Source organism: Musca domestica, unplaced genomic scaffold, assembly GCF_030504385.1.
Source record: "Musca domestica strain aabys unplaced genomic scaffold, Musca_domestica.polishedcontigs.V.1.1 29, whole genome shotgun sequence".
NCBI lineage: Eukaryota > Metazoa > Arthropoda > Insecta > Diptera > Muscidae > Musca > Musca domestica.
The window spans coordinates 8,935,198-8,959,297 of NW_026712296.1; the positions used below are offsets into that span (position 1 = coordinate 8,935,198).

A 24,100-nucleotide genomic window follows, 5' to 3' on the forward strand; every position below is an offset into this window, starting at 1 on the left:
TATAAAACAAGTAAGCAAAGGCTATAAACGTGTGGGACCGACCATGTGATATCCTACAACACCCCTGCAGCAGCCCTGCACAATTGTTAGCTTTGTTTTTTGACCCGTGGTATTGTCTATATTTAAGCTCTCTGTTGGGCTGATAGATATTTAAAACAATTTCACACGAAAGTTGTTGTCCAGAGTTCTGTCCTGTCCTCAACCCTAAACTCATGCAAAATTCCGTGTTGATTGGTTTTTAATTGTGACCTGTAGAGCGACTGGAAAATCCGGAAAATTTAAGTTTTTTGGTCCATTTGAACCCCTAAATACACATCTTCAAAAACAAGAGTCCTTAACTACTCCCACTCCCATGAAAATTTTCGTTAGGATCGGACGATAATACTTCCTTGTGTTGTATGGTGTAAAAAGAAATTATAGAATACAAATTTCAAATTGGCAAGGCGAGAATAAATGCTGGCTTCTTCTTAAAATAATAAAGGAGCGTAAGGTATACAATTGTAAATTAGCCGATCACTTAAGCCAGTCAAAAAAGGATTTTATATATTCTCCCCTTAAGTCAGATTAAGAGTTTAATGTATTTGTGATTTCGTCGGCATTATAAATATTAGCGGTTTATTGAAAACTTTTGTATTATTTTACATAAAAATTATTTTTTTTAACCGCTTAATATATTTCGTTGACTAAAGAAATTTGTAAGCCTCTGCCCAGCCCTAAAATCTAGCGCCATGCTAAATTCCGCGTCAAATATTTTGTGACCATCTGCAGAAGTAATAGGCTTATATTCTCACTCACCTTAATGCTAAATTTCGTAAGGATCTGGCCATCAAATGATTATTAATTAACTTGGCAGATGGACGGACGGACATACATAGCTAGATCGACTCAACTGGGCGAGATAGGAAGATACTCACATAACATCCTACTATGTGTGTATAAATACCTAAGTCAAGTTTAGTGAAAATCCATTAAGATATAACTATGATATTAGTTCCATTTTTCTATTTAAAATGTAAACCGTTCTAAATCCATAAAACAAGAAAGTATGATCAACTTTACTTAAATTTCCAATAAAAACGTTTATTTGTCATATTCTACTAAAAAGCCTTAGCTTTCGATACAGCTACTTTTTTGAGCATGGATTTAGTTTGAAATATAAGGAATGGGGATTGAAATGTGCAATTTTCGAGTGTCATTTGCTCAAAACCCTTAAAACAATGCATGTAAAGTTTCTTATAGCATACAGCTATTCTCCATACATATGTATGGTTGTTGTACACACAAACTAGGTAAAAAATGGAATGTGATATTATGAAAGTCTGTGCCACTTCAATTCATACCTCAGACTTCAGTTATTCTTTTCATAAACTTTTCCTGTGTTTAATTGACTTTTCCCATTCTCATTTAAATTATGCAATGCATTTTTGGAAAATTTCATTCGATTGCAAGGAATCAATTTTTCAGACGTAAATATGGGGTGTGGTTTGGTTATTTCAATTTTTGCATTTTAATTTTACGGGTATCGATCGGTGACTACCAATTGCTTTAGAGGACCTCTTTTGTCAATTTTATAGAATAGGCGCTACAGGCTTTAATTTATTTTTGTCGTAATGAAGGGTGATATTGAAGTTTAGATAAGTAGAATTTTTAATTTCTAGTTCAACCGTATATCTTGATATAAAATGCAGACCTTTTGGAGTTAATCTAGCCATGTCCGTCTGTATGTCCGGCTTGTTGGTGTGGTCATCAATTCTTGAAAGGAACATATAATGTGTTTTATAAAATTTGGAATGAGTTCAGGGATGAGAAATATAAAACAATATAGCCTTAAATTATTTTTGGGGTTATCATCTACCAGAACATGGACCTAACATTTATTTATATTTTAGGTCATATGACCAGGATGGACAGGGGGTATATTTCCCCACAGGCTGTATGCAAAATATTTCGTAGGAAACGCAATCAAAGCTATACGAAAACGCGGAAATATATTGGAAAATGAAAATATCTAACTTGAAAATGTGGCTTGAATCTTCAAAATTCCGAATATCTGAATAAACCGTTATATGGGGCTGCCCGATATTGCCCATATTCGACGGACCTTTGGGCCCTTTGGGCCCATTCCAATCGACGAGGCTTGTCAGCTGGCAACATTCTTTGCGTCAATTGAATTTTGTACGGGAACAAATGCAAATCAATGCGAAAAATCCGTTGTAAAGTGGACCGAGCCATGCCCAACTGCTGAGAACGGCGTTTTTGGGATGTTCTTGGGGACTTCTCAACACTGGCTCGTACCGCAGCGATATTCTCGGCCGATCACCTTGGTCGACTTTTGTATGGCCTCTTCAGATTAGAAAGAGCCTTACCAGTCGAAAATTTTTCGTATAAACTCTTAATGGTGTTCTTAGAAGGCGCACTTCTCACATTTTTTAATGTTTTAAAAGCACGTTGAGTTTTCACAATTGACTTCTTGTAAATTTCAACTATTTCAGAGCGGTCGCGTGGCGTGTATTGGTTCATGGTAAAAATCAGCTTGGACTGACGCTTCAAACGCGCAAAATTCCTCCATACTTTGTATGGTTGTGGGTATACAAATATGTTTTTGGTACATTTCGATATCTAAATATTTCGGGACCATCTCCGAAAATATTAGGCTTCCATTATCGCCATAAATACATTACAAATTCATTGTTTTGGAGAGCATATTAAGCATGTGAGGGATTTTAACACCAAATCGGATAAATCATATATATATGGGAACTACATCCAAATCTGAACCGATCTAGACAAAATTTTAGGCACTTATTTCTAAGCTGTATCTGATATCTGGTACTAAAGTTCTTTTTTGTGGAGTGCATATTACGCATGTGAGAAACCTAAAACCCCAAATCGGATGAAACATATATATGGGGGCTATAACAAAATCTCAACCGATTTTTACAAAATTTGATATACTTGCTTCTGGACCGAATTCGGTTAAATGAGCTAAAATTCAGGTAATTTGGACTGATATTGGCCATTTGGTGCACAATTAACCCAAAATCGGTTGAAGATATATAAGGGAGCCATTTCTAATTTTTTACCAATTATCTCAAATTTTAATAGGATTTGTCCTTGGGTAAAATAAATTATTTGTGCAAAATATCATCTCGATCGGTCATAAATATTTTTTTTCAAAAATACATGGACCGGCAGACGGACGGAATGACTTGCATAAATCGGCTAAGAATATGAATGCTTTTTTATCGCTGGTCGGGTCAGTCATAAATGTCAACTTGTCTGTTAGGCATTATATCAGATCAGACCTGTATAATTCATCTGTTTATTAACCGTATTTTCATCCAAGTTAGTATTGAAATATATATAATCCCTCCTCATCAATGTCTTTAAATATATCGCCTAGACATTATTTAATAAGCTGCACTATCGTCAAGTGGTGGCAATCAAAGCAAAAGAGCCACAGCATCCCCAAGCTCTATTCAGGAAAGACGACAACAAAACACAACTTCTTAAATTGTTGGCAAAATTCCGAACTTTTGAACTAAATACAATACTATGTAGAAGAAACCAACGAAGCGACGTGAGATAATCCCAGATGCTGGTAGACAAAGCCAAAAGAAGAGAAAAACATGATGCCAATGACAGAAAATGCCATCCCTCTCGTTAAAGTGTTTCATTCTATTTGGGGATTACAGGATATTTAATATTTTGGTCATATTTGTACAGTAATTATAGAATGTTTAAATTTAATATTATTTCCCACCTTTTAATTGTTTTATTCATTCTCAAGTGATTTCAATGGGTTTAATAAGATGCTCTTGGCATGTATCTTTGACATCAGAAAAACAAAAATAGAAATATCATTACACCCTCAAGAATTCAATGGAATATCAAGCGAACGTTGCAATGTAAGAAACTTATGTTGTCTATAAACCTTATGTACAATGTAAACTTAACATTAAAGTGGTTGTAACTGCCAAGGATACCAAATAAACCCTCCAGTAAGAAAAGGCAAACTAAAAGTAAGTAACAAAAGAAACTTTGCCAGACATTACAAAAATGTCTCCAAGAAAAAAACCAGTAAAGAAAGTCTTAAAGTCGGGCGGGGCCGACTTTATGATACCCTACACCACTTTGCTAATTTAGTAGAGCTCCACATAACAATTAAAAGATTTTATGGGAGAATTTAATCATACACGCTATGATTATAATTATTTTAAAGTTCAAAGGACTAAACATGCCGAAGCATTTGTATATTTTAAATTCGGACTTGTATTGACCATTTGGTGCACAATTAATTTGAAATCGGATAAATATATATATGGGAGCTATATCCAAATCTGAACCGATCTCGATAAAATTTGGCAAAGATATTTCTGAGCTGTATTTGATATATTTCCCTGAATATCGTTGTTACGGAGTGCATATTACGGTTGTGGGTAAAAAATATAACAAATCGGATGAATAATATATATGGAGGCTATAGCTATATCGGAACCGATCTTCACCAAATTTGACATACTAGCTTCTAGACTCAATTCGGTCGTATGTGCCAAATTCCATCCCATCTGGACAAATATTAGACGTTTGGTGCACAATAAAAGGTAAATCGGCCGAAGTTATATATGGGAGCTATATCCAAATCTGAACCGATGTCGATAAAATTTTGCAAATGTATTTCTGAGCTGCATTTGATATATTTCCCTAAATATTGTTGTTGCAGAGTGCATATTACGGCAGCGGTGGACAAAAATAACAAATCAGATGAACAATATATATGGGAGCTATAGCTATATCTGAACCGATTTCGATCAAATTTGGCATACTTATTTTCAGTCCTAATTTGGTTGTATGTGCAAAATTCCATACAATTCGGGCTGATATTACACGTTTGGTGCACAATAAAAGGCAAATCGGACGAAGATATATATGGGAGCTATATCTAAATTTTGACCGATTATCTCCAATTTCAATAGGGTTCGTCCTTGGGCCAAACAAATGATCTGTGCAAAATTTCATCTGGTTTGGGCAATAAATGCGACCTGTACTTTGTTTACAAGAATACATGGACAGACGGACGGACGGACATGCATAAATCGACTCAGAATGTGATTCTATGCAGATCATCAAAAGGAACTATGGGTCTATCTCGTTTCCTTTTGCCTGTTACAAACAAATGCACAAAGACATAATACCCTGACCACCTTGTGGTGTAGGGTATAATGAAAAGCATTCTTGTGTCGGGGGTGGTGTTAAGCCAAATAAGAATACATTTCCCTTACACAGACACAAGCACACGTCTTAGCCCAACTACGGTAAAACCAAATCTAGCTAAGAGTCAGAAAGCAAAAGTGGCCATTTTAAAGTTGTTTAAATTGTTTGGCAACAAAACAATCACAGAGTTGTCATTTTGTTGTTTGCCCCCATACTACACTCCGCAGTGTGACCACTTAGTCCTGAAACGTTTAGCAAAGTCAAGCCGTAGACATTTTTAAGTACCACAAAACAATACAGCAGGATCGCCTTCTGTTTTGTCTCCGTGACAGACGGTAAAGTTCCCTAAACTTTTGACTTGTTTCTGGCCCAACCCCTCTACTTTGTCTGAACACACTTTGCTTTTTAACAACTTTGACTTACATTTCTAACGCCAATGACAAATGGTGACTTTGTCTCAGTTCTTAGTCCTTTAATTCTTTCTTTGGTTGATGAGTTAAAAGTATTCTTTAATTTCATTCAATTAAAAAATTTATCTTTTTCGGAAGTTTCATCAGTTAAATGATAAGTCAAAACTTTATCCGCTCACGTTTGAATTTAAATCCATATTTAAGCGGGGGTGTGTTATTGAAGATTGTCTGATGGAAATACTGGAATTCCATATTGGTTTAAGCAATTAGAATACCTCAATAAAAAAATAACGCTTAAACAGATCCAAAATGGAGACCGGACTTTTCTAGAGGTAGGTCTATCTGACCCAGTATTCAGTGGGCTGAAAAGCTTCAAGAAATATTCATTAGATATAAAACATTGAAGCCTGTTTTTTAAATGAAAAATTTGAGAGTGATTTAAATTAGCTTCTACATCGCAAGGAGGTCATCCCTAGATTAAAGGCCTTCGAGAGAACGTCTTGGAAAGAAAACTTCCGATAGGTAAAATACCAAGAAGAGGTACTCTTTAAACAGAGAACATATTTGATGTTTCTTGACATAGAAGTTTAAGAGCTATCAGTAATGTATAGTCAAACAAGTAAAAAAAACATTAAATTCGGCCGGGCCTATCGTTTAATAGTCTCCACCTAGGGTGAAGGAAATATTTTTATATAAAAGTATCTGAATCAAGCGTGTTTCATTTATGAAGACCGTTTGGATAACGCAGTTAAACTTATCAAAAAACCAAAAAGTGAGTGATGCCGTTATTTGGGGCCATATTTAAAAATGGGAACCTCTTCTAAAATAGCAAATTTGAAACAATTATGTGGGTAAATGTGATTAGAATTATCAAAATACCGAATATCGGTGGGTACCGTTATTTGTGCGCTATAGGAAAACGTGGAACTAAATATTAAATGTTCTGCCACCGGACTAGAACCCAATATGAACTACAAATACCAATACAAATTCATAGAAAAATTTGGCAAAAATCATAAAAATATCGAATATCTGGAGGTACCGCTATATGGGGCTATACAAAAACGTGGACCTATACATACAATGTTTCGCTACACAAGCTAGAACCCATTATAGCCTACAAATACCAATTTTTAGACAAAACCGTGAAAAAAATTGGCAAATATCATCACAATACCGAATATCGGAAGGTACCGTTATATGGGGTCTATACCAAAACGTGGACCTATACATACAATGTTTCGCCACACGAGCTAGAAACTGTTACGACCTATATATACCAATTTTTAGACAAATGCGTGGAAAAATGTGACAAAAATCATCAAAATACCGAATATCGGAAGGTACCGTTTTATGGGGTCTATACCAAAACGTGGACCTATTCATACAATGTTTCGCCACACGAGCTAGAAACTGTTACGACCTACAAATACCAATTTTTAGACAAATCTGTGGAAAAATGTGAAAAAAAATCATCAAAATACCGAATATTGGAAGGTACCGTTATATGGGGGCTATACCAAAACGAACCGATTTATCTCATCCAATACCAACCCCCCTAGACACAACACAAATTGTTCTGCTATAATGACGCTCTGCGTCAAATAATGTGGGCTGTATCGTGATTTCAACAGACAGTCAGACAGATGGACAGTCAGGGAGATGGACATCGGCAAATCGACTTAGAATTTTATGCTGAAGATGAATATGTGTACTTTATGGGGTCTTCGACGAATATTTAGGGATGTTACAAACGGAATGACAAATCCAAATACGTGGAAAAATGTGGCAAAAATCAAGAAAGTTCTGAATATCGGAAGGTACCATCATCAATATACCGAATATCGGGAGGCACCCTTATAATACGATTATACCAAAACATGGACCGATATATCTCATTTTCAATACCAACCATTCAAGATACAATAGAAACTCTTCTGCCAAATTTTGAGAATCTAAGTCAAATAATATGGGCTGTATCGTGATTTTAACAGACGGACATCGTTGATACGATCATCTCCAAAAGCAAAAGGCTTCTATTCTGACCTTAACCCCACCTCCATGCAAAATTTCGTGAGGATCAAACGTGTAATATCAGCCCAAATTGTATGGAATTTTGCACACACGACCGAATTAAGCCTAAAAATATGTATGCCAAATTCGATCGATATCGGTTGAAATATAGCTATAGCTCCTAAATGTAGTGTTCATCCGATTTGTTATTTTTGTGCCCCGGAGCCGTAATATGCACTCAGTAGCAACAATATTTGAGGCAATATGTCAAACACAGCTCAGAAATGCCTTTGCTAAATTTTATCGAGATCGGTTTAGGTTTGGATATAACTCCCATAAATATATTTGTCTGATTTGGCTTTAATTGTGCACCAAACGTGTAATATTTGCCCAAATGGAATATGTCAAATTTGGTGAATATCGGTTCAGATATAGCTATGGCTCCCATAGATATTGCGATTTGTTGCGATTGTGTTGTAACGATATTAGGGGAAATATATCAAATGCAGCTCAGAAATACCTTTGCCAAATGTTATCGGGATCGATTCAGATTGTGATATAGTTCCCATACATATCTTTATCCGATTTCAAGTTAATGGGGAACCAAGTATATAATACAAGCCCGAATTGAAAAGGAACAAACGTCTCGCCAAATTTAGTAGAAATCGATGCGGAGAGGAGGATATTCCTCTCATAAATTAGTTCCCTTGGACTTTAAATTATAACTAATCCCCACAAAGATGTTTATTTGTTATGTGAACCTCTACTAAATATGCAAAGTGGTGTAGAGTAACATAAAGTCTACCCCGTCCGACTTTAAGACTTTCTTTACTGGTTACAATTTAACGTGGACAGACGAACGAACGGATGCACATAGCTATATTCCATCAGCTCGGTTAGATAGGTACATCCATATATAAAATCCTATGCCAGAGACCAAACTTATACATCACCTAGTGTTGTAGGTTATAATTAAGATCAATCAATACATTTTGCTACATCTACAAAATCACTACCAATGTTAAGGTCAAAAGTGCTAAACCATTCGTCGTTAATTGGACTTTTTGGCATTTTTATACCCTACACCACAAGGTGGTCAGGGTATTATGTCTTTGTGCATTTGTTTGTAAGAGGCAAAAGGAAACGAGATAGACCCATAGTTCCTTTTGATGATCTGCATAGAATCATTTTCTGAGTTGATTTATGCATGTCAGTCCGTCCGTCCGTCTGTCCATGTATTTTTGTGAACAAAATGCAGGTCGCATTTATTATCCGATTGAAATGAAATTTTCCAAACAACATTTGTTTGGCCCAAGGACGAACCCTATTGAAATTGGAGATAATCGGTAAAAATTTAGATATAGCTCCCTTATATATCTTCGTCCGATTTGCCTTTTATTGTGCACCAAACGTGTAATATCAGCCCGAATAGTATGGAGTTTTGCACATACAACCAAATTAGGCCTAAAAATAAGCATGCCAAATTTGATGGAAATCGGTTCAGATATAGCTATAGCTCCCATATATATTGTTTATCCGATTTGTTATTTTTGTCCTCCGCAGCCGTAATATGCACTCTGTAACAACAATATTTGGGGAAATATATCAAATGCAGCTCAGAAATACATTTGCTAAATTTTATCGAGATCGGTTCAGATTTGGATAGCTCCCATATATAACTTCGTCCGATTTACCTTTTATTGTGCACCAAACGTCTAATATTTGCCCAAATGGGATGGAATTTGGCACATACGACCGAATTGAGTCTAGAAGGTAATATGCAAAATTTGGTGAAGATCGGTCCAGATATAGCCATAGCTCCCATATATATTGTTCATCCGATTTGTTGTATTTGTTACCCACAGCCGTAATATGCACTCCGTAACAACGATATTCAGGGAAATATATCAAATACAGCTCAGAAACATCTTTGCCAAATTTTATCGCGATCGGTTCAGATTTGGGTTTAGCTCCCATATATATCTTTATCTGATTTAGAATTAATTTTGCACCAAATGGGCAATACAAGTCCGAATTTAAAAGATACAAAGGCTTCGGCGTATGTAGTCCTTTAAATTTTAAATTATAATCATAGGGTGTATGATTGAATTCTCCCATAAAAACTTTTACTTGTTATGTGGAGCTCAACTAAATTAGCAAAGTGGTGTAGGGTATCATAAAATCGGTCCCGCCCGACTTTAGGACTTTTTTTACTGGTTTTATACAGATTATGATCCATTTCACCCTCTAAGTAGTTAACTATTTAACATGAACAGGCGAACCACTAATATTTCGAGGCGTTACAAGCTTAACGTCCAATCAAATTTACAATACAATACCCTCACAACATAGTGGTGCACGGTATCAAACCTAACACTCGCAAAATAAATTTTCCATTGTTTAAAAGTTCATATTTAAATTGTTTTTAGTTTCAACAATTAAAATAGCAAAGAATACTTCAATGTGTGGTTGTAAGACAAAATCTTTCATTGTTAACCAATGACCACAGTCATGACCCTTAACATCCGTAACTGCAACCCCAAAATAAACTCCATTTATAAACTTGGCTAAAGTTCATGTTACTCTTGGCCAGTTGGCGGCTAGCAGTTGTTGTCACTGCTGTTTTTGTGCACTTTATTTTAAAGGTTATTGCCGTTGTATGGAAGTTTCATTGTTTTGTTATTGGACATTTGGTTTTAATAATATTGTTAAATTCCCTTTTAACATTTTGTTTTAAAGGGATTTTCGGAATATTCTCACCGAACTCATGCTACCGTGCCAACGGCAATTCAAAGTTGGTAGACGGCGTTGCAATGAGTTGATCTGGTTATTTTTTGTTGTCATTGTTGTTTTTTTGTCTTCTTTATTTTTATATTTTAACAATTGACGCATCAGATGCAATTGGATTCTGGTCTTTTTTTCGGGCTTGGCTGATTTTCAATGCAGACAGCGGTATGTGTATATGTGTGTGTGTGAATACTCACTCACTGTTTGCTTTATTTTGCATTTTATTCGCAAGTCTGCCCGTGTGAGAGTTGGTGTACTTTAAAGCACAATAAATAAAAATTTACATATATCGATTTTTATAATTATTTGCATATGAGCAAAAATGCCAAACTTCAACAAATTCCATTTGCAGAATTTTAAATTCAATTCTCTCGCATGGGCATACATATTTATATTGGTAAACGATAATTTACGATCTATTCCGTTTTTGAAGTTAACTTTCTTTGACGGCATCAACGGACATAAATTGTGTTGTTTTTGGATCCGTAAAAAATTTAATAACAATATTGTGTATACTTTATGGTCTGTCACAGGTGACACCCAACGAGAGACAATGGCGTATATTATATGGGTGAATTATTGCTTAAAGAGATAATAATAATTTTTAAAATATGGTTCGGCGGCTTTGATCAAAATATTTTGGGCTAATTAATTTCTGATTTAAACAATGTTAAGCAGTCACTTGCATTTATTTGCGGGAATTTCGCATATAATTTGCATGAAATTCGGCAAATGACAGGTGTGACTTATTTGAAACGTGTCTGTTAAGTAATGTAGTTTGACAATTCGAAATAAAATGCGTTTTCAAACCTTGTACTATTATACGGATACTAAATCAAATTATGGTCTAATTTGTGGAAGATTTCCGTTTTAAAAAAATAAAGTAGAGCGGGGCTAACAATTTGATACCCAACACCACTTTAAGTTGGTAAAAAATTAAATATAATGAATATGAACCGATTTTAATATATATATATATATATGTTTATACCCTACAACACTATGTGTTGGGGGTATTATAATTTTGATTGGGCCAAAAATTATGTAACACCTAGAAATATTGGTTTCCCACATAGAAAAGTATATATGTATCTTCTTATCTCGCCGAGCTGAGTCGATCTAGCTATGTATGTCCGTCCGTCCGTCTATCCATATTAATTTGTAATCACTGCAGGTCGCCAGTGGGGCTAGGGCCAGAAAGAAGCCTATTATTTTTTTGAGATGATCGCATAATATTTAGGTGTTGAAATGGACCAAAAACAGAAAAATTTCCTGATGTTGCAATTGCTGTACAGGTCTTTGCAGCTTCACTACGCAATTATAGACCAATCGACGCGGAAGTTAGCATATGGCTAGGGCTAAGGGCTGGGCCAAAGTCTCCCAATATTTATGGTCATCGGATAATATATAGTGGGGGAGATGATAGATAGATAGAATAGACCATAACATTTGTGTTAACTATAAGTCAAACTTTCCATTTAACCGCGAATATTTAATCCCAGCGAAATCACAAATAGACGAACAGGCCAATTCTGACTGTTGCGTAGATGTCGAGAGTAAATATATGGGATACATATGGCGAAATACATACAATGTGTATATACAAAGAAAGGGAATGTTAGCTAGAATGCTTATATCTCAAGAATGGCTGGACCGATTTTGACAAATTTTTACAATTCAGAATGCCCTCTTGGCATAAAATAATAAAACACATAAAAATGGCTTATATCAGTCCAAATGGTGTGAATTTCGCTACATCCGACCGAATTCACCCTACAAGCATGTACTTCGAATTTGGTGAAAATCGGTTCAGATATAGCTGTAGCTGTTTCATCCGATTTTGGTGTTTAAGTCCCTTACCTTCGTATTATACACCCCATAAAAATGAAATTTGGTAACAGATATTAGATTCAGCCTAGCAATACAAGATTCAAATTTTATCAAGATCGGATCAGATTTGGATATAGCTTCCCTATATATCTTCGTCCGATTTTAGGCTTATTGTGCACCAAATGGCTAATATTAGTCCAAATGGATTTTCGCACTTTAAACGAATATAGCATAGAAGCAAGAATTTCAAATTTGCTCCCATATATATTATTCATCCGATTTGGTGTTTAAATTTCCAACTTTCGGAATATGCACTCTACCATAACCATATTTTGTACCAGATATCTCAGATAGAGCTCAGATATGACTAATATAAACCCTTCTTTTATGCATAGTGTTATTTTTTATTATTTTTTATCGCATGCAATTTTTTCAATTTGATTTATAATATTCAAGTATAAATTTTGTAATATTTTTTCACCTTACAACACAGGTTGGAGTTATTATACACAGATTGCAATTATCGTCCGATCCTCACGAAAATTTTCACAAGTGTAGGTTTAGACTCAGAAGGGCTAAAAATTCCTAATCACACAATTGAAGTCAATCGACAAGCCTGGGAAGAGAGTTAAGGACAGGGAAGAATTCTAGCATTTTGAATGACAATTGGATTACATTTAGCTGTAAAATGGACCACAACAACTAACAGCACAACAGAGTGCTCAAATATCGGGCAAATGTCTCTGGTCATAATGCTAAGGGTAATATCTGGGCAGTGCACCGTGACATGATTTCAAAAGCGAAATCTTCCAAAATGGATTCGAACATAAAGGGGCTTCTAACATATTGTAGTGTTGCAGAGTATCACATGGTCGGGCCCGCACGACTATAGCCTTTGCTTACTTGTTTTAATTAAATTTTACATATTCACATCTCGTATTAATAACACTGAGCAGCAGCCATTCTGTGAATGGCAAATTCGGCATGTGATTGAAAGCAAAAATTTTGCATAGAGTTGTCTTTTGTCTGCAGGCATGTCAAGCTCGATGATGAGTTTCCGTTTCCATTGTATCTCACCATATTTGATATTTTGACATTTTTAGCTACCTTTTTTAAAGCAATAATTTCAAATTCGGTATTTAGAGTCCATAACGAGTTCTACACCCTGTTTCAGAATATTGTTTATATAAATCCATACACATATATTAAGCACTCGATTTCTGATAACATTAAAGTGTATTCTCAGATAATGTAACACATATACGAGGGTCTAAATATTCCAATGTTGGTTTAAATTCCCATTATGGGAGCTATGCCTATATCTGAACCATATATTACACGTTTGGTGCCAAATAAAAAGCAAATCGGACGAAGATATATATGGGAGCTATGTCAAAATTTGGACCGATAAAATCCAATTTCAATAGGGGTCGTCCTTGAGTCAAACAAATGATTTGTGCAAAATTTCATTTGGATCGGACAATAAATGCGACCTGTACTTTGTTTACAAAAATGCATGGACAGACGGACGGATGTCGAACGGACAGACATGCATAAATTAACTCAGAATGTTATTCTATGCAGATCATCAAAAGCGTTTCCTTTTGACTGTTACAAACAAATGCACAAAGACAAATAGCCTGACCACCTTGTGGTGTAGGATATAAAAATCTGTAGAAAAATACCGCTTATATGAAAATCATTATATGGTAGCTGTAGTACCGATACCGAACTTCAAATACGAAGTTTGAAGCAAATGCGATGAATAATGTTGCTACAATTATCAACCGAATATCGGCAGGCACCGTTATATGGGGGCTATATGAAAACGTTGACCTACCTACTGGAAAAATACTCACATGTGCAAAATTTTAGCTTTCTATCTTAATTTGTTCGAAAGATAGCATGATTACATAAGAGAGACAGACTGAAAGACATCGCAAAATTGACATAGAATTTTGCGCTGATCCAGGCGTTAAAGCGGAATGAAAAACTTCATATACCCTCCATAGTAAAGTGGAGGGTATAAAAATCACTTATGGCACCATATACTCAATATAACCTTACATTGAAATTGAATCGCCGCATTTTTAAAGGATATAATTAATTATTTTAAAACTATGTTTCCCCACCAAAATCTTGCATATACTTAGCGTATTTACTTTTTGTACAGAACATTTCTTCGCACCATTTAAACTTACATTTTCACTTACCCGCACGCACCAAACGTTGGATCATAAGCATAATAACTGGAGGGTTGTAACGCTGTTGATGTCCAGGCCGCTGTACTGCTTGCAGTATCTTTTAAGGCATACGGGGTATTCTGTAAGAAATAGAATTCAATCATAAATATTTGTTATTTTATAATTTGCATAAATAAATGGTAACTCTGGTAGTAGTTGCATTCGATATCCAATGAGAATTGATTTCATAATTAGTTTAGTAGAAATAAGTAAAAAAGCAGTGAGCCGGGCCGAACTTGGAATACCCTCCACCACTTGGAAATAATTTGGAAAGTTTAAAAAAAATAAATAAATAAAATCCGTTAAACGTTCTGTTAAAATCTTAAAAATAACGAATATAGCTGTTATATTGGGGTCTATACGAAGGCGTGGAGCTGCATTGGCAACTTTTGACATAACAATATCTAAATACGAAACATGAAAAATCCGGGGAAAATGTAACTAAAATCATAAAAATACACAATATAGGAAGGTACCGTTATAAGGGGATATACGTAGACTTGAACCTGCATACGCAATTTTCTGTCACAGGCTGTAGTATCTATTAGGAACTTCAAGTACAAAATTTCAAACAATTCAGATTAATTAAGTCGCTAAAATCGCCAAAATACCGAATATAGGGAGGTACTGTTAAATGGAGCCCATACGAAGACCTGGACCTGCATAGACAATTTTCTGTTATAGACTGTAGTTCTCATCGCGAGTTCTAAATACAAAATTTAAAAAAATCGAGTGAATAATTTCCCTATAATCGTCAAAATATCGAATATCAGAGGGTACCGTTGTGTGTGGGCTACACGATATCGTGGATCGATATAGACATTTCTCTTCCAGGGCGTAAAGTGCTTAGAAAGAACTTCTAGTGAAGATTTGTAAACAATTCCATTGAAAAATGTGGCTAAAATCATCAAAATACCGAATATGGGGAGGTACCGTTATGTTTGGGATATACGATATCGTAGACAATACGCTTCCATGGGCAAAGTACTCGGAAGCAACTACTTGTGTGGATTTTTAAAAAATGTCATTGAAAAACAAGTAAAAAAACATTAAGTTCGGCCTGGCCAAACTTTTAATACCCTCCACCTTAGGGTAAAAGAAACATTAGAAGAAATGTGGCAAAAACCATTAAAATGCCGAATATCGGGAGGTACCGTTATATGGGGGCTACACCAAAACGTGAACCTATAATTACAATGTTTCGCTACACAAACTAGGACCAATTATGACCCACAAATACCAATTTTTAGACAAATCAGTGAAAAAATGTTGCAAAAACCATCAAAATACCGAATATCGGGATGTACCGTTATATGGGGGCTATATCAAATCATGGACCCATGCATGCAATGTTTCGCCACCGAAGCCGGAACCCATTATGACCAACAAATACCAATTTTCAGACAAATCCTTGAAAAAATGTGGCAAAAATCATCAAATTACCGAATATCGGGAGGTACCGTTATATGGGGGCTATACCAACACGTGGACCTATAATTACAATGTTTCGCTACACAAACTAGGACCCATTATGACCCACAAATACCAATTTTTAGACAAATCCGCGAAAAAAGGTTGCAAAAATCAGCAAATTACCGAATATCGAGAGGTACCGTTATATGGGGGCTATACCAAATTATGGACCCATACATGCAATGTTTCGCCACCGGAGCTGGAAACCTTTATGACCCACAAATACCAATTTTTAGACAAATCCGTGAAAAAATGTGGCAAAAAAAACTAAAATACCGAATATCGGGAGGTACCTTTATATTGGGGCTATACCACAACGTGGACCTATACATGCAATGTTTTGTCACAGGCTCAGGGACCCGTTATGACCTACAAATACCAATTTCCAGACAAATCCGTGAAAAAATGTGGCATAAGTCATCAAAATACCGAATATCGGTAGGTACCGTTATATGGGGACTATACCAGAACGTGGACCGATATATCTCATGCAAATAGCTCTGCTAAATTTTGGCGCTCTACGTCAAATAATGTGGGCTGTATCGTGATTTCAACAGACAGACGGACAGACAGACGGACATCGTTAAATCGACTTAGAGTTTTATGCTGATTACGAATATATATACTTTATGGGGTCTAAGACGAACATTTAAGGATGTTACAAACGGAATGACAAAGTTAATATACCCTCCTTTCCAAGGTGGAGGGTATAATTAAGCTACAATCATCAAAATGCCATATATCGGGGTACCGTTATATGGGGCTATACGATATCGTGCATCGATAAGGCCATCTTCGAACTTGACCTGACTGCAGAAAAGAGACTGATCTGTGCAAATAATAAGGAAAAACAAGTAAGCAAAGGCTACAGACGTGCGGGGCCGACCATGTGATATCCTACAACACTAAAATATGTTAGAAGCCCCTTTATGTCCACATCCATTTTGGAAGATTTCGCTTTTGAAATTATGTCACGGAGCGCTGTCCAGATATTACCCTTACATTGGGACATTTGCCCAATATTTACGCACTCCGTCGTGCTGTTAGTTGTTGTGGTCCATTTTACAGCTAAATATAATCCAAGGGTCATCCAAAATGCAAGAATTCTTCTCTGTCAATTGTTTGATTTTTTCGTTTTTGGTCCATTTCAACTCTTAAATATATTGCGGACATCTCGGAAAACAATAGGCCTAGCCCTACTGAGCCTAGCTCTATCCTTGTGAAAATTTTCGTGAGGAACGGGCGATAATTGCAATCTGTATAAAGTAACCCCAACCTGTGTTGTAAAGTGAAAAAATATTACAAAATGTACACTTCAATATTATATGTCAAATTGAAAAAATCGCATGCCATAAAATATATGAAAAAATAAAAACACCATTATTGACAACTTTTTATGCGATTTTTATAGATCTTATTCTTTTATGCCAAGAGGGCATTCTGAATTGACAAAATTTATCAAAATCGGTCCAGCCATTCTTGAGATATAAGCACTCTAGCTCATATCCTCTTCCTTTGTATATATACATATTGTATATATTTCGCTATATATATCCGATATATTTACTATTAGCATCTATGTAACGGTCAGAATTGACCCGTTTGTTTATTTGTGATTTCGCGGGGATTAAAAATATTCGCGGTTTAATGGAAAATTTGACTTTTATTTAATACAAATCTTATGGTCTATTTCACCCACTAAATATTACCCGATGACCACCAAAATTGGAAGACTTCTGCCCAGCCCTAAACTCTAGCGCCATACTAACTTCCGCGTCGATTGATCTAGAATTGCGACCTGTAGAGCAACTGCAAAATCAGGAAATTTTTAAGTTTATGGTCCATTTCAACCCCTAAACATTATGCGATCATCAAGCAATAGGCTTCTATTCTGGTCCTAGCCCCACCTCCATTCTAAATTTCGTGAAGATTGATTACAAATTAACATGGACAGACGGACGGACGGACATGCATAGCTAGATCAACTCAGCTCGGCGAGATAGATAGATCAATATATACTTTTCTATGTGGGAAACCAATATTTCGAGGTGTTACAAATTTTTGGCCCAATCAAACTTATAATACCCCCAACATATAGTGTTGTAGGGTATAAATAGCGTTATATTTTTATTTGTTTTGACTCTAGCGTGATTACAATAGACGGACAGATGGACGGACGGACAGGGCTAAATCGTATTAGAATTTTACGCTGAAATTATTATTTCGACGAGTTACAAACGATATGACGAACTTAATATATAAGAGTATAAAAATAAATATGAATGTTGAAAACCGATATCTTTCAAATTTGTAAAAAAAACTGTCTCATTTTCATAGATCTTAAATAACGCTAGATCACCTTATATTAAACATCGTTGAAACAAATCACTTAACTAATAATGCTAACTAATGAAAAGTTAAATTTGCATGCAAGAAAATTTGATGGGAAGAAATTCAAAAATTACACTGTTAGTCATTGCTCCCCAATCATCCCCCCGTAAATAACCACAAATGCAAATAGAACCTGTTCAGCGAAATAAACACGAGTTAAGACACACGTAATTATTAAATTGTTTGATGCTAGTCGCTGCATTGCATTACCCACAACCAAAAGTAAAGGTAGACTTTAATGATTTGCATAAAACTACAATTAGTTGAAAACAAAACAAAAAAAAAACATAAAACTGGCTTAAAGCGGCGTTTGCAAATTGTCTGCATACTTATTTATTAGTATTTTCATTTATTATTGCCGTAAAGTTGATTACTTTTTAAATGATGGAAATTAGTGAATTATAAAATCATATGCTTTGATCTTCAATAACTGTAACCGCTGACCGTGTTCAAGTTATTGTTGTAAATTGATTTTATTTTAGTTAAACATGAACGAACGTCTAGCATGCAATATATAAAGTAAGTTTGGTTATCGAAGTCTTGTTGGAAAAAATATGAAAGAATTCCTAAAACAAAAACAATACAAGTTTCTCTCCAAAATGAAGAGCATAATTGCGCATTATGTTAAAAGGGGTGGTATAAATATATATTTGAATAATATCTTTTGAAGGAAAGCTTTTAGGTTTTAATTTGATTAATATAAACTATATAATTTCAAAGAATTTTCCTCGTTTGCTTCCACGTAACACCCAACCAAGGTTCTATTCTGATTTTTTAAAATAGTGGTAAGACCGCAAACTAGATTTCCACATAGAGTTGTTATCAGGACTTCAAAACGGGCTTTGAACCGAATCGAACAGCTGTTTTTCTTTTGTCTAAAAAAACTTTACACCGTTGCCTAAAAGTCGACGTACTCGGTGGACGTTTTTGACAAAAAAAAAAAAAAAAAAAAAAAAAAAAAAACACGAGTTTAGTATTTGTTGTAATGCTTTAAGATATACCATTTTTTAAACCCTCCACCTTGAAAGGAAATTGATTTAACGATGTCCGTATGTCTGTCTATTCGTATGTCTGTTGAAATCAGGAACAGTGCACATCATTCGACGTAGAGCTTCAAAATTTCGCACAACAATTTGCATTGTGTCTAGGATGGTCGGTATTGAAAGTGAGATATATTGTCCACGTTTTGGTATAGCCGAAAAATCTAAGTTATATATTTTTCACTAATTTGTCTAAAAAATGATATTAGTATTTCGTAATGGGTTCCATTTTCGGTGGAGCAACATTATACACATAGTTGTACGTTATCGTATAGCCCCTTATATTGGTACCTCCAAATTTTTTACGGATTTTTCCAAAAATTTGAATTTAGAGGTCATAATGGGTTCTAGCTCGTGTGGCGAAATATTGTTGTATAGGTCCAGTGGCGGAACAGAGTCCACGTCTTGGTATAGCCCCATATAACGGTACTTACCGATATTCGGTATTTTGATGATTTTTCCCATATTTTTCCACGGATTTGTCCAAAAATTGGTACTTGTAGTTCTAGCTCCGGTGGCGGAACAGTGTATTATAGGTCTATGTTTTCGTATAGCCCTCATATAACATTACCTCCCGATATTGGGCATTTTTCCACGGATTTTTCTACATTTTTTTTTTTTTTTTTTGTAGTGGATTCTAGCTCCGGTGAAAGAAAATTTAATATCTAGGTCCACGATTTCCTACAGCGCACATATACAGGGATGCCCATATTCGACGGACCCATCTGGCAACGGCATAACTTTTGAAAAGATGTCACATCGCTTAATGACATACTGCGTTTGAAGCGTCAGTCCAAGCAGATTTTTACCATGAACCAATACACGCCACGCGAGCGCTCTGAAATAGTTGAAATTTACATTCAACAGAAGAAGTCAATTGTGAACGTGCTTTTAAAACATTAAAAATGTGAGAAGTGCGCCTTCTAAGAACACCATTAAGCGTCTATAAGAAAAATTTTCGACAGGTAAGGCTCTTTCCAATCCGAAGAGGCCATATAAAAGTCGACCAAGGTGATCGGCCGAGAATATCGCTGCAGTACGAGATAGTGTTGAGAGGTCCCCAAGAACATCCCAAAAACGCCGTTCTCAGCAGTTGGGCATGGCTCGGTCCACTTTACAACGGATTATTCGCATTGATTTGCATTTGTTCCCGTACAAAATTCAATTGACGCAAAGAATGTTGCCTGCGGACAAGCCTCGTCGATTGAAATGGGCCCAAAGAGTCATGGGTCCGTCGAATATGGGCAACCCTGTAAATGTAGCCACCGACATTCGGTATTTTGATAATCCTAGTCACATTTACCCATTAAATTGTTTCAAATATGTTTGTGTAGCATAAAATTGTAAATAAAAATATATGTTTCCGTTTTGGTATGGCCCCCATATAACAGCTTCACCCACTTTATGGTTTTTTAAAAAGTTTAACTGCATTATCCAAATAATCTTAGTGGTATTTGTAGTTTAAAGTGGAACAGGTTCGAATTCAGATTACATTAAAAGTTCGGCCGGTACTGTCCTAATACCATAGCGAAGGCGTGGTGGGTCTATGTTCCTTAATAAAATAATATCCGAATTTGAACCGGTTTAAACTTATTGCTAATTGACAAGATTTAATTTTAAATCAAATTGGTTCATCAAATACACGAAATCCGAATCTGTCCCGGTTTCAACATAATAAGAAGCATTTATTTGTGGACTAAATTCCGTCAAATATTCTAAATTTCATTCAATTATTTTTACCAAATTCCGTTCTACATTGCAAATTTAAATTCTGTTTCTGTAATCGAGAAAAAAGGAACAATCAAACGTACCAACATTTTCCTCTTTCATAGATGTAGGGGAGATCTAAGCCAAAATGTTCCTTGATAAATTGTTTTTTGGGAAAGTGTCAAAGGAGAAAAATCTATCAAAAATCACTGTGAGTCTCTGAACAAAAAAATAATATGTACAACAAAAACTATCATCAATTTTTATATATAAGAAAATTTTATTATTTCCGTCAAATTTTACACGAATTTGCTATAGTATTTCTTGTAGATCGAAACCCCAAAATAGTGCTAAAACTTTCTACAGATCTTCGATAAAATTTTCTATAGAGCTTCGATAACTTTTAGAGTGCTTTTTAATACTTGAAAAATCTTTAATTTAACAGGAAAGAAAGCAATAAGTTCGGCCAGCCCGAACGTTAAATACCTTCCACCGTTTGAAATGAATTAAGACATTTTCACAAAAAAAAAAAAAAAAAAAAAAAAAAAAAACAATAGTAATAATACAAAAACAATAGTAATAAATCAATAATTGAAAATAAATAAATACTGTTAAAATAAGTAGTTACCTTTAAATATAAACGAAGACATGGATCTGCATATACAAGTTCTGTTATAGGCCATTACAATATTTAAACACGAAACTAAAAAGATGATACTAATAATGCCACAAAAAAATTCAAATACCGAATATAGGGATGAACCGTTATATGGGGGATATATGAAGACGTGGACCGGCATACGATTTTTTCTGCAGCAGACTGTAGTAACCATAACGAATACCAAATTTGAATTCCGGTGAATAATGTCGCTAAAACTATTAAGATACCGAATATGGGGAGGTACCGTTATATGAGGGCTATACGAAGACGTGAACCTGCACAGACAATTTCTTGTCTCAGGCTGTAGTTTCCATTACGAACTTCAAATGCCAAATTTGAAACAATTCCGGTGAATAATATCGCTAAAATCACCAAAATACCGAATATCTGGAGCTTCTGTTATATGTGGGCTATACGAAAATGTGGACCTACACAGACAATTTTCTGTCATAGGCTGTACTATACATTACGAACTTCAAATACCAGATTTAAAAAAATTCCGGTGAATACTGTCGCTAAAATCAACAAATACCGAATATCGGGAGGTACCGTTATACGAGGGCTATACGAAGATGTGAACCTGAGCAAACAAATTTTCTGTCACAGGCTGTAATATACATTAGGAACTTCAAATAACAGATTTGAAAGAATTCCGGTGAATAATGTCGCTAAAATCAACAAATACCGAATATCGGGAGTTACCGTTATATGTGGGCTATACGAAAATGTGGACCTACTCAGACAATTTTGTGTCATAGGCTGTACTATACATTACGAACTTCAAATACCAGATTTAAAAAAATTCCGGTGAATACTGTCGCTAAAATCAACAAATACCGAATATCGAGGGGTATCGTTATATGGGGTCTATACGAAGACGTGGACCTGCATAGACAATGTTCTGTCAAATACTGTAGTATCCATTACGAACTTCAAATACCAAAATTAGAACAATTCCGGTGAATAATGTCGCTAAAATCATCAAAATACCGAATATCGGGAGGTGCCGTTATGTGGGGGCTGTACCAAAAGGTGGACCTACATGACAATACGAAAAGTCCTGCAGACATAATATACATTTTAGTAAAATGTTATCAAACTACTTCTTTTCGTTCGGAAGCTAGAGTTATTTCCGGAGACGAATAGACGGACGGACATCGCTAAATCGACATAGAATTTTATGCTGATAAAGAATATATATACTTTGTGGGGTCTAAAATGTATGCCTCGAGGTGTTATAAAAGGAATGGGGAACTTAATATACCCTCCAAACTATGGTGGAGGGTATAAAAATGGACCGTGTCTGCCAACATTTTGGCATTGCTCTTTTATTAGGGTACACCCAGATGTCAAGTATTTTTTACGTTGTCAGTCATATTTTTCATTCAACTTGGCCAAAATTTGGTAATTAGTGTTCTTAGTATGTGGAAACGCTACTAACACAAAATTATCAATTCGGATCAACATTTCGGCACCGCTCTTATACAGAATACCCCTGATTTTAGCCACTTATTCGATATATTATCCAATGGATTTTGTTCAACAATTTGCGCTTTAGTTTCTTTGAGGATTGGAAACTTTCCATTAAAAGAAGTTTAATATAAGTATGATATAACTCCTGCCAGATGATGAAGGGAGGACATTTATTACTTCAGAATTACTTGGAAAAAGGATAGGCCTCGCATCTCATTCACACGGCCTAAATGCGAGTTTATAGCGTTCACAGCGACGAAAACCTCTCATTGATGAGATTTCGAGTTGCCGGTCTCCCAATTACTACGATCTGTAACAGCGTTATTTCCATTTACATGTTTACAGGAATAGTAATTAATCATATTATATGATGGTTAAGACATCAAATGGCGAAGTCGCTGTAACATTTACATCCGACATCATGTTTCACACAATCAAACACAATGGCTGTTAACTTTTTGCAAAGAAGTTCAGGCGGTGTGGAAAAGAATTATACACGAAGAAAAACTCAACTGAAACGCAAGAAAAAGTTAAATAATTACGCAGCAGCAAAAAAACACTTAAAAGAACAAAACAAACTGCCACTTCAAATGTGAAATAAAGACATACATAAATAACTATTATTATTAGCGGCTTAGCAAAAAGTAGTTAGGTTTTGCGCTTACAACTCCATAAGGCGAATTTAGTTAATATTTAATGCGTTTCGTCCGCTCACTTGCTAGAATTGCTTTCGGCAAACGCAAATGAAGAAATTATCCAAGAATGTCATGCCACAGCGAAATTCATTCCTTTGGAATTTCTAAATGTCTAGAATTTATTCGTTTCGTCTGTAAGTAATGCTTGCCATTCGTTTGTCAG

The 24,100-nt window shown here is 35.4% G+C and overlaps 1 protein-coding gene across 1 annotated transcript in view; it reads right to left on the minus strand.

Moving 5' to 3' along the window:
* The window catches only part of LOC105261815 (homeobox protein caupolican-like), a 196,892-nt gene that overhangs the window by 94,415 nt on the left and 78,377 nt on the right, over positions 1-24,100 (minus strand). Inside the window, exon 4 of the mRNA XM_059124440.1 lies at positions 14,468-14,577. Coding sequence (XP_058980423.1) covers positions 14,468-14,577 — 110 coding nt within the window. The remainder of the gene's footprint in view (positions 1-14,467; positions 14,578-24,100) is intronic.